General features: G+C 40.3%; 1 protein-coding gene across 1 annotated transcript in view; it reads left to right on the top strand.

Moving 5' to 3' along the window:
* The first annotated feature begins 9,205 nt into the window (after positions 1–9,205).
* Lix1 (limb and CNS expressed 1) overlaps positions 9,206–12,232 on the top strand; it is a 52,811-nt gene continuing 49,784 nt past the window's right edge. Inside the window, exon 1 of the mRNA XM_021654954.2 lies at positions 9,206–9,552. Coding sequence (XP_021510629.1) covers positions 9,471–9,552 — 82 coding nt within the window. The 5' untranslated portion in view covers positions 9,206–9,470. The remainder of the gene's footprint in view (positions 9,553–12,232) is intronic.

Raw genomic sequence — 12,232 nt, 5'->3', positions numbered from 1 at the left:
TGTAGCCGTTCAGTTCATTCTTTTGATTTGTAAAGGAGGGACACCTAGTAGAAGACTAGATGGAAGAATCTTTGTAAAAAGGACTAGAGATGTAACTCAATGCTAGTTTTTCTTTTACTTTTGTGATACTTCGGATGTGTACACAATAAAACCCTTACAAAGAAGCAGGGTGGTGATACCTTCCTTTAATCCCAAGCACGCAGGAGGCATCCTGGTCTACATAGCTCCAGGACAGCCAGAGCTACAGAGAATGACTGTCTCAAAAGAGAAGTAAATAGCCAGGCATGGAGGCACACAGCAGGTGGACCTTGGAGTTTGAGAGTTCCAGGCCAGCCAGGGCTACTCAGAGAAACCTTGTGTTGGGATCTGGGGGGAGCTTAATGTGCCTAAAACATAGTGTGAATTTAGTAAGTACCCTAAAGTTACTAAAGAAATGTCACTACACTAACCATCTTTTCTAGTATTACCACAGCGCAGACCAGGTTAGCATAGCTGAAGCGGTAGGTCAGGATCTGCCCAGACCTGCACCTCCCAAAACATGTCTGATAGAAGCTTAACTTTCCAGTTTCTTGAATAGTTGGCTTTGTTCCCATTAAAGGTTTCTCCATACACATGTAGCTTATATTTGTAATAACCTGATATTGGTATGCTGATGTATTCAGCATGCAGCTGGCTTCGAGCTTAGTCCAGAACCACAGAATGTTCACAGGATTAGTGCAGCTTAAAATAACTATTCGAGGTACATTTTCTGACAACTACCCAATTAATCTCTGATGTTATATCGGGGTTTTAGGAATATAGCCACTTTTAGGATGAGCAGAGGCTCATTACCAATATTCTTTGTCCCTCAAAACACTTCTTAATAGAGCAGTAGGCTTTAACTTACTTTGCCATTGCTTTGCTATATGAAGTGCCATCTTAACAACTGTGGAGAGAGTTGGAGGTGAAAAGAATGGACCTCATAGTTGTGTGATAACCAAGAGTGTGGGAGTAGCCCCGAAGTGCAGGGAATTTAGAAAACTAGCATTTGCAAAGATGCTTGGTGTCGTTATTTTTAAGTCTTTCACCTTACTATTGTAAACTGCAGATGGTACTGCTATTACAGCATGTTAAATTGTTTTTGTTTTAATATATAGAGGAAGGAGGTGGTTCGCTGGCTGGGTAGAGTGCTGGCTGTGCAAGTGTGAGAATCTCAATTTTGATTCTTAGTGTCTGTGTAGGAAAAGCCACACTGTGTTGCATGTCTGTAATTCCAGTGCTGGGGTGGGGAGGATCAGAAGCAGGTTGGTGCCCAGAACAGGCTAGCCAGCCAATTTAGCCAAAACAGCACGCTTCGACTTCATGAAAAGCAACTCTCTCAATAAGGTGAAGAGCAATTGAGGAAGACGGTGTTGACCTGTGGCTTACACACACACACACACACACACACACACACACACACACACACACACGGTGAGTGCACTCAAACACGCACACACAATTTCGTAACAAAATTAAATTGGTGTCAATGAATTTCCTTAAAGTATACTTAATTGATATGCTGAAGTGTGCTTGGTATGATTACCACAATACGTGCTTCCTTTCTTATAAAAAGAAAGTGACTGCTTAATGCCAAACTGCTATAATTCTACTGCTGGTCTTACATTAAGAGTATGTTATTCCTACATCTATTTTCCAAAAGCGTGGTAGTGTAGGTACCAGGGGAAAGGTACATGGGTTTTTAAGATAAAATTTGGCTGATCACCTCAGATGCCTGTGACCTCAGCACTCTGGGAGGCAGAGGGCAGATCTCTGTGAGGCCAGTGTGGTCTACAAAGTGAGTTCAGGACAGCCAAGACATACAGAGAAACCTCGTCTTGAAGACAAACAAAAAAGACTAAGCAGACCAACCTTATGACAGAAAGAAGTCTCCTTAAGAGCCTCGTACCAATCTGATGCTGATGAACAAATCTCAAAAAAAGTCTGAGGGGGAGGCTACTGTTACTAGGGGAGGTAATCTGTGGAAGAAGGATTTGGTTGGATAGATAGACTAAAAAGGATGGAATGCAAAGGAGGAAGTCATCCAGAAAATTAGAAGACAGTTGTGTGGTTTCTGTGCTGTAGTCAAAAGAGACCAAGTCACAGAAGAAATCTGCGGAATGGAAAATGATGCATTAGTGAAATGCTTTTGGTAAAAAGCAACTAGGTTTCAAGCAACACAGGGACCTGATTTTAAAGAGAAATAGATGGGCTTAGGGACACTGTCAATGTTAAGAATGATTTGAAAGGAATCTGGACTGAAAATTAAAAAGTCAGAAAGCATTGTGGAACAGGGTCTATTCTATCATCGCAGAGTTACAGAGATTCTCTATAACTTCATTTTAATTGTGGCTGTAAGCAAGCATCTTTGGATGTCAACTTTCTTGTCCGAAGTCACAGAATGAGTAAGGTTGGGAGAGGGTTGATGGCAAGATGGAACTGGTGAATAATAAAAAGGTGAATCGCGGGACGGTTGCAGTTGGGATGGTTTGGAGCTTGTGCCTGATTGGCGTCTCTGTAGCACTACTGGGCACCGCACCTGTGTTACCTTACAGGCACTAAGAATTGCTAAGGAGACAGTCCACGCAACCAGATTTTGCATGTCTATCCTGCAGTACCTTCCTTTTTAGGAAACACAGCCTTTCTTTTTACATGTTCAAGAACACCCGTCCCAAGAAGGTAAAAGTGCTCTATGAAAACATTCTTGTAGTTTGGGGGAGGGAGTCACAGGAGGGAGTAAGGTTACCCGAGTACTTTTAGAGGAGCAGAGGAATTTATTATTTTGTCCTTTGGGCTTTCCCTAGGTTATAACTTGTGGGAAAATACTCCCCCTCCCCCTGTGTGCTGTTTCTTATTCCTCCTTAAACCATTTTTGAAAAGACGCAGTTCTTCTTTGTCAGCAGAATGCTTGCTAAGTGCAGTCAGTACTCTGGTCACGAGACATAGGAAGTGCATGGAAATGATAGTTTACAGTGTGAAGTGGAAGGGCATGAGGCTTTTATCTTAATATGTCCATAAGTAGCTGGAGCTGAATTGTCTACTGATGATGTAACCTTTACAGGAAACTTCATCTAAAATAGATGAATCTGTGAAAATACTGGTTGCGGGAACCTTGTATCATCAACTAATCTCATACTTCAGTCATTTGTCTGTAACCAATAAACATCCTCTGTTTTAACCTAATACTTTTCTCCTAGTCTTTCTTTCTCTTAATATATATGAGTATATAATGAATATATGCATTCACCTCAATTTATTCTGCACAAACATACCCCCCGAAACATGAATTTTAAAAAATGACGTCTCAGCCCCCGGCACACTCTGTGGAAGACCCCATCCTCTTCCTTTAAGAAGTGGCTCAAAGACTGTGGGAGTTCAATAGCCTCTTCACAAACAAATCTCTCTCCATAGACACATCTTCAATCTTTTTTTTTTTTTTTTTCCTTCAAACAACCAACTGTATAAATCCCAGTCCTGGAGGGAGCAAGTTTGAGAGGAACTAATAATTAATCTTTGAAAGTAAATATCATAATAAAAGCCATTGGCAAAATCTACGTTATAAACCAAAATTATCCCTTTCAAAACATGAATTGTTCTGGAAGGCAGCCAGCCACCATTAAAGTATCCTTTCAGTTTTCATAGACACATATGTAATGACCAAATGTCTTTATAGTATGATCTCCAGTCTTATGAAACGGAACAGCCAAATTATTCCAGTTTTAAACAATTCCAAGTTTATTCCCAGAAAATGTTACCCACGTTGAGCTATGTTAACAGTGAGCAAAATCTTCCCTAATTATATGATTGAACTGTAAAAGCGTTTTTCAAGAACAAGCTGTGCTTCTCTTGGAGACCAAATTCGAAGATAAGGCTGGACAATTGGTCATATAAGACTATATGACAGCATATGTCCTTTCAGGAGAAATGGACCAAACAAGGGGCACTGGTAGGTGAAAACTTTATTTTTATTGTGTTTTTTTGTTTGTTTGATTTTGGTTTTTTGTTGTTGTTGTTGGTTTTTTTTGTTTGATTTTGTTTTTTGTTGTTGTTGTTGTTGTTTTTGTTTGTTTGGGTTTTTTTTGGTCATGAGGGTGAACTCAGACATCCTAGCAAGGATAAAGGACATTTTTATAACTGCCCTTTAAACATATTTTTCTGTAAAAATGAAATGTACATCCCCTTTTTCTGAAGATGGGATATTCATTATTTCTCTCTTTATCATTTGGTTCAACAGACTATTTGTTATTGATAAGTTTTTAATATAGCCAGCTATCAATGGATGAAAGGTCTGGAGTAAAATCCCACTTTGTTACTCGTGGTTTTAAACTTTTGTTTGTAGAAAGTGTCAGTAATTACCTTTTCAGCTGTTTCTCATAAATGCCTCTATACAAGCACCTCATTGGTCTCCTCCCAAAAGACAGTAAGCAGATGCTAAGCAATTTATTCACTTCTTTTAATTATTAAAGTTGGTGCTTAGCAACCACTCATCCTTCCTCCTGGCTTCTTTGTTGCTGAGGTGAAGCAAAGCTGACACTAAACCTCAACATTTCAACAACTACTGAGTCTTCTTCTTTCCCCACCCGTCCTCCCTGGGAAACAATCACGGTTTTGACCTTCACTTGCCTGTTTCCCAGTTCATCCTTCCAGTTCACCCTGCCCACCTTCATTGGAATCTGTCAGTTTCCGTAAACCCTTCACTCTCTGTCTTAACACATTAACTCCATGCCCGTGATTCCTCTTGAGTTCATCTATTTTGTCATAAACATTTTAGCATCAAGGTATAAGCATGTAGCGAAAAAATTATTTCAAGGAGGATAATTATTATTCTAGCTCTCAATCAGGGTCCTTCTTCCCTCCCTCCCTCCCTCCCTACCTCAGTCATCTGATTCATTAGAAATAAAAATATGTCAGTGACCACTAAAATTGCTCACTGAATAAAGGTGTTCGGCACGCAAGCCCGGCTACTTGAGTTGCAGCAGCAGAATCCCTTCAAGGAGAGATCCAGCTCCACAAGGCTCCTCTGGCCTCCACGTGTGCTCCAAGGCATCTGCACCTCACACTCATTATGTACTTACTCCCTTACATACAGCAGTCATAATTTTTTTAAAAAGAGCGTGAGTTGGTTGAGGCCAGAACTACAGGCCTGTTCTCTGAAGCTGACAAGCCATGGACGGAAGTTTTTCTTTACACTGAGACTGCAGCCTAACCAGCAGTCCCATTCCCTGCCTTGACAATATTGGTCACCTTCTTTAGAGTACAGCACACTATTGGCACGAGGAGAGGTTTCTTTTTCATTTTCAATTAATGGTTACCCTCAGTTACATTTAGTGTTTTCTGAATTCCAGTTGGTGGCCCCACCCCCGTATCGTCTTTTATAAATGTATAATCAGAGTTATTTTTTAGCAATTAAGCATGCTACTAGGAAAATGAGCAATGTTGTCACCTCATGTTCTCTGGGTCCCCCTAGAAGCCTGGAATGTGTTTTTTTTTTTTTGTTTTTTGTTTTTTGTTTTTCACTGAAGTGTCCCCATTTACCGTTGAGTGTTGAGTTTGCATCACTGAGCATGTCAGTTTGATGCCATCTCTCATCCTTTAAATTAGTACTCTCACAATGTAGAGCATCATTTCCTTTACTGTAGTCTCTTACCTCATTTCTATATTTTAATTGTGCCTTTGGCATAACCTTCAGGTAGTTAATCGAGTGAAGACTGTGAGCTTTAAAATCCCTGTTAAAACAGACCCATTGCTTAATCTTTCTCTGGCCCTTCCAGCTCCGTGGTTGCTTTTCACATCAAAGAAAGTAAAGAAACAACAGTTTGTTTGTTTGTTTGTTTGTTTGTTTGTTTTCCTGACCATTAATAACAGATTTGTTTGTTTAATTGGTTGGTTTTGAGACAGGGTTTCTCTGTGTAGGCTTGGATGTCCCAAACTCACTTTGTCGATAAGGCTGGCCTCAGATTCACAGAGATCCACCTGCCTCTGCCTCCTGAGTGTGAGGAGTAAAGGTGTGCGCCATGACTATGTGACCTAAGAAATTTTTATGAGCATTCAAAGAATGAGTAAGTAGAGGCTTAGGAAAACTTTTATTGAAAGACTGGGCTTCATGGGGAACAATGCTAACTGCCTTTGTTGAAGTTAATGTTTTCATTTATTAAATGTGAATCACTAAACACTGCAATGCTTCTTTGAGTCAGTGAATTTGCTTTGAATGTTTTCTTAGTTTTTCATAGTTTTCAATGTTTTTCATAGTTTTCTTAAAAATCCCTATGTGGCACTGGCAATGAGCATCTTTCTATTCCTCATGTTGGTATTTATTGTGTCTCCTGCAGATGGATGGATAGGTTGACTGGCCCTAGAAGTGACTTTCTGAATATTAGTCTAGCATTTGGGAAATGAATATGTGACTTTTTTGATGTCTAGAAAATCTGTGCTAATAGGTGTGTTTATTTATAACCATAGAACCAGACATGTTAGAACTGAACGGAACATTCAGATTAACTCCCTGATTGTTATGCATGAGAAATGTAAACTCGGAGATGAATGGCTTTTTACAGCTGGATGACAAAAACATAATCCTAGGCCACATTTATTGTTCCTTCTACCATGCTGTGTTTAAGATTAGAATTTGCATCTCAAGAGACAGCTCAATGATTCTCTCAGAGCGTGGGCTGCTTTTCCAGAATATTCAGGTTTAAGTCCCATGTGGTACACATGTGGCGCAGAGACACATATGCGGGAAAAACACCCATACACATAAAAGAAGCAAATAAATGTTTTAAAGAATTATCACATTCAATTTAGATCTTCAGGAAAAGCCCATTCACTGATGGAGCTCCAGGCATCAATCGTTTCTAAATTTTCTGTTTTCTGTTTAGTGCCACTTCTTTGGGAAACCCATATTTGTCCTGGTTCCATAATGAGAACATTAATTGTCTTGGTTTCCAATACTGTGTCACTCTCAAAGCACTTACCTTCTCTCACTACACAGTCTAATCATTGTGTAACAGAGTTTTTTCTCTTTTTTCATTTTAAAATTGATTTATTTATTCACTTTTCATCCCTATAGCAGCCCTCCCACTTCCCTTCTCTCTTCCTGGTCCTACCCTCCCACCCTTTTGCCCCCTTCCCCCCTCCTTCTCCTCAGAAAAGGGAAGTCCCCTACTAACCCATCCCAGCAAGCTGCATCAGGACTAAGTGTGTCTTCTTCCCCAGAGGCCCGACAAGGCAGCCCAGACAAGGGAAAGTGATTCAAAAGCAGGCAACAGAGCCCATGTCAGACACAGTCCCTACTCTACTTGCTAGGGGACCCTCATGAAGACAGGGAGGTATTTTTGTTTGTTTGTTTATTTATTTGTTTGTTTCATCCATAAGTCACTCAGTTTACTTTTGAAATTAGGAATTTATTTCTCCAAAATAAAAAATACATTTTAAACTCTTGGACTGCAGTAACATTAATAACATTTTTCTGGCCTGAAAATATTGCACGATGATATTTTGATTGTCTATCCTGTGCAAGTCTCTGGGTTTGGTCTTCGATATCACCACCACATACACACTCACACACACACACACACACACACACACACACACATGCAGGCACTCCTGTACCCATAGGCCTCCTCACAGGCTCACAGTTTGGCCCAGGCCATATAAAGTATCCCAAAGCCAATCTCTTCACATTAGATTCAAGCATACATACAAAACATGCACAGCTCTATGCATCCTTTTAGTTAATGTTATATTTCCTGTGGATATTTGCCAGGGAATAGTCATTACAATAACATTTACTTACTGCTGCTTTTTTATTATTATTATTAAGCCCACCCTTCTCCAACTAGCTGAAGAAATTTGATCACACGGAAAACACTTTATTTATAACAGTCTTTATTATACTAAAGGACTAATATCATAATAATTGATTGTAAAAGTAGGGAGGAACAATAGAAAATGAGCTTGGTGGGTGCTGTGTGAAAAAGACTTTAAACAGAGCGAAGGAGTCCTTCACCGCTCCTCAGCAACTAAAGCTGACAGCCCTTAAAATCAGTTCTTCCATTTCTGATTTACATTTTGTTGCAATGTGATCACATGACCTGTTTGTCTCTTGTCAAAATATTACTTTACACATAATTATGGATGCTGTAGGAGCATAGATAGGAGAGAAGCTGGTCCACTGAGTTCTTTTAATAGCTCCCGATATTCTTTTTAAAGGTAGCACTTTTGGCTCTTGCCCACCAGAAATTCTTGCTACTGTTGTTGCTGCCGCTGTTGCTTTGGTGGTGGTGGTGGTGGTGGTGGTGGAGGTGGTGGTGGTGATGCCATTGGTGGTGATGGTGATGCCATTGGTGGAGGTGGTGGTGTTATTGGTGGTGGTGGTGATGCCATTGGTGGTGGTGGTGGTGGAGGTAGCAGTGTCTGCGGCAAATGCTCAGGTGCGCATGCCAGCATATAACCAAGGACAAAGCTGGATATCTTCTTCTATCCTTTCCACCTTACTTTTTGAAATAGGCTCTTTCAGTGAATAGGAAACTCCCTGTTCCTGCTAAATTGGCTGGTCGGCAGGTCCTGGCATCCATCCACCTGCCTCTGCCTCCCTACCCTAGCGTTGCCTGTATATGCACCAATGCCCTGCTTTTACTCGGTGCTGGGGTTTTGAACTCAAGTTCTCCTGTTTTCACACGGAGACATTTTTCCAGGCTCTCACCCTGAGATTGTTAACAGAAGAAAAAATTATTATGAGTGAATGATATCAGGGTTAATTAAAGTCAATCTTGGGAAAGATTTGTCTTGGAGGGTAATAGAGAAAAAGAAATGTGGTCAGGAAAGCTGCAGAAGAGCCCATCTGGTCTTGCTTGCTACTGCTCATCAGAAGTGACTGTCACTGGGGTGGGGGAGGGTTCTGATTTCAGACATAAAGCATAAGCTAATTCCAGTCACAGTCTTTATCACACCCCTTTTCCAAAGAGGAGTTTCTATTATGTCGGTGGTAGTGGCAGTCCCAAGCCTTTCCTTTGTAATTTAGGAAATCGTTTTGAGAAACGTGATTCCTGAGTCCACGTTCCTGGGGCAGCGCGTTTGAAGACTGGAGGCAGCGCGTTTGAAGACTGAAGGCAGCAGAGCGTCCAGGCCAAATCTGGTTGGAGAGGAAATCTGTTCCCAGGATTAGTGAGCTTCCCCAGCTAGCCTGTAGGGGGGTGTGTTGAACTGAATGAAGCAATGGGAACCAGCCTGTCAGCCAGCCTTTCAGGCTAATTAGCTCAGCATACAACAAAGATAAGTTAGCCTGAGAGGAGGGCCCTGAGGGTCTTTAGATTCTGGGAAATGTCTGATTGGCAGATGTTAAAAGGGATTCTTTGGTAATCCAGTGCATCAATGAGCTGCACAAATTCAGTCCAGAGCTGCAAGAATTCAGGCATGAGGACACAGTGCAGGAGGCTTGCACAGGCAGACCGGAGATGGACAGAACCTTGGAATCTCTGAGGCACATCATTGCCCAAGCCTTGCCTCACAGAGACCCGGCTTTGGTCTTCAAAGACTGTAAGTACTGAAAGAAAAAGACTATTTTTTTCCTGACTTTTTAGAAAATAGTCTTAAATGTCTAGTCACATCCTATTTAACTATGATTTCTGCTAGAGCTTTGTAGTCGTGTGCTGTGGTCTAAGCGATATTTAAATTGTTCCCGGCTTCAGTCAGGGGAATGATTTCATTTTTCCTACATCCACAAGACACTACTGTGTAGATGACCCTTCTTCTAAACTCTAAAACCTGACCAGTCTTAATGAACTTTTCCAGATGCTTTTTTTTAAATAAAGCAAAGATGACTGGAACTCGAAGGAAACAAATAACTTGGAAATGATAATAAAAATGCATTGCTAGTTGCTAGTTTATTTAATGAGATAACTAGTCACATTGAATCACATATTTTTATCTACAATTACTTGTAGCAAAACATTTTTAATTTTAACTGAGCTCCTAAATTTTAATAACAAATTATAATGCCAATAAAATGAGATGCCTTCTAACTTCAGCCTCATTCCCCACATCCCCACCCCCACCCCACATGGCATGGCAAAGTTATTTTTAAATCTTTTTTCTAAAATGATTATGAAAAATAATTCAGTCAAGCTTTCCAATTCCAGCAATACTATTAAACCATTTGTCATAGAACTTCGCTTCTGGAACCAATTTGATTTCTCACTGCTGCAAAGCAGACTATCTTCTCAGTGTATCTTATCTACAGTGAGTGTCGGATTACAAAGGGCTTCTGAAATAGAATTGCGCTTTGGAACTGCCCAAAAGGTGAAAATGCATATGGAATGTTTTTAGCCTGCAATACGTTACAGCTTTCCTCCTTGTGACTCTAGAGATGTTTGTCTCCATCAAAGTATCAGTGGTTTGGATTTTTTGCTTTCTGATTAGTGGATAGTGGTCCTTTCCAGATGTCCACACAGCTTGTATTTCTCATATGTGTGATTAAAAAAGAGAAATGTCTGACCACTTTATTCTACAGAATTTTCCTCTTAGAAATTAAATTGTAATCAATCTGTCCTCCAAGCCATAAAATGAAAACCATTTTCCTTCTTAATTTTTTTAAAAATACTGTCTTCAAGCATTTGTCAATAGCTATGCTAGAAATAATAGAAATCACTGTATCCTCAACCTTATTCTGGAGTCTCTTCTGGCTTGTTACATTTCCCTCAGTGAAAGAGTAGGAAAGAATGTCTTTTTCCTGCAATGCATTCAAGTCTTAATGAAGGGTAAAAAGCTTTGGCATGTCCAAAGCTTTGGATAAATTGTAAAGACTTACATCTAGAATTTGAAGACTAGAAGCAGTTAAAAGCACACACATACACACAAAGAGGGAAAAGTTCAAATCTGAGTCTGCATGGTCCAGTTTTCAAGCTGAACTAATTTCTTCCAATTGCATAGAGTTTATAAGAGACTAAGAGTTTTTAAAGGGACAAGGTCTGTCACCAAAATTTTTGCAAGAAGGCTGTTTTTCTTTTTTTTTTTTCTTTTCTTTTCTTTTTTTTTTTTTTTTTTTTTTCTTTTTCTGAGACCCTGGTAATCCACACAGAAATGCTTTCATACGGAAAAAATGTGTCACGTTTCTTATATTTCATTCATTAACAACAACAAAAAAAATTCTAAATTTGGCATTTTTCCTTGCCAGCTTACCCTGGAATGAGCTGCTGTTCTGCAGCTGCTCCTTCAGGGTGAAGGTTAGAATGTTGGCTTTTCTAACCTGGAAATAAAATAACTCAGTAACATAAGCTAAATGGCAAACGTCTCCACCCATCTCTGTGGAAGAGTAGAAATGGGTTTTACTTTCTGAGTCAGGACATCAGACGTCTGCTTGGGGACCAAGCCACACCTTGGCTACTGTGGGTGCTACACAAGTCAAAGTCTGGCTCAGGAGCGTTATGTCTCGGGCACAACCGTGAGTTGCTGCCACCACACTCCTGCTGGCAACCTAAAAAAAAACTACCACCAGTCTTAAGCGGCAGCTCTGAAAAGTCTCCTTCCTGTCGTCTTAGCTCACTCCAGGCTCCGCCCCCGCCACCACCCACCTCGTCTCTGCCAGGAGGGACACATAACTGCTATTTATTTAAAGAGAATTGCTTCCTTTCTTTCCTGGAAGATGAAAGGGACTTCAAGAAATTATAAAACTCAGCTCAAGTGAACAAAGGAGAATTTTAGAAAAAACTGTCGGTTGTTCTTAAACTTCTGTGAAGGCAAAGTGGTATTTCCTTTACTCTTTGGACACCCAGTACAGAGAGCCAAAAAACGGCCTCCTGGGCCATTCACCACCCTGGGTTGGCTTTTGATTTGCTTACAAACAAGCAACAGTTGGTAAATTTTCTCTTTAAGTTGATTACAAAAAGCGCTCTGAGAGGTTTCTGGTCTGAGGCAGACCCATGTGGGAATGGTTACATTCCCTTAAGGAAATAATGTTGAATGCATTGCTCAGCCATGGAGGCCCTTCAGGTGGTGTTTCACAGTACGTCCAGTCTGTTGTGGTTTAGGTGTGTTGTTCATCCATGATAGCTGTGTGTTTTTAAAAAGTGTTATTTTCTTTCTTAAAAGGAAAGAAATCCCATAGCATTTTTTTTTCTTTACTTATTAGTAGACATTAAAATGAAAGAGGTTTGGGATAAGGTGGGATCCCAGTCTGAAGTTTGCTTCTGCAGGCTGGCATGAAACTGTTCTCCAGGAG

Source organism: Meriones unguiculatus, chromosome 20 (assembly GCF_030254825.1).
Source record: "Meriones unguiculatus strain TT.TT164.6M chromosome 20, Bangor_MerUng_6.1, whole genome shotgun sequence".
NCBI lineage: Eukaryota > Metazoa > Chordata > Mammalia > Rodentia > Muridae > Meriones > Meriones unguiculatus.
Note: the sequence above shows the minus strand (reverse complement) of the source record. Positions and strands in the feature narration are given on the sequence as shown.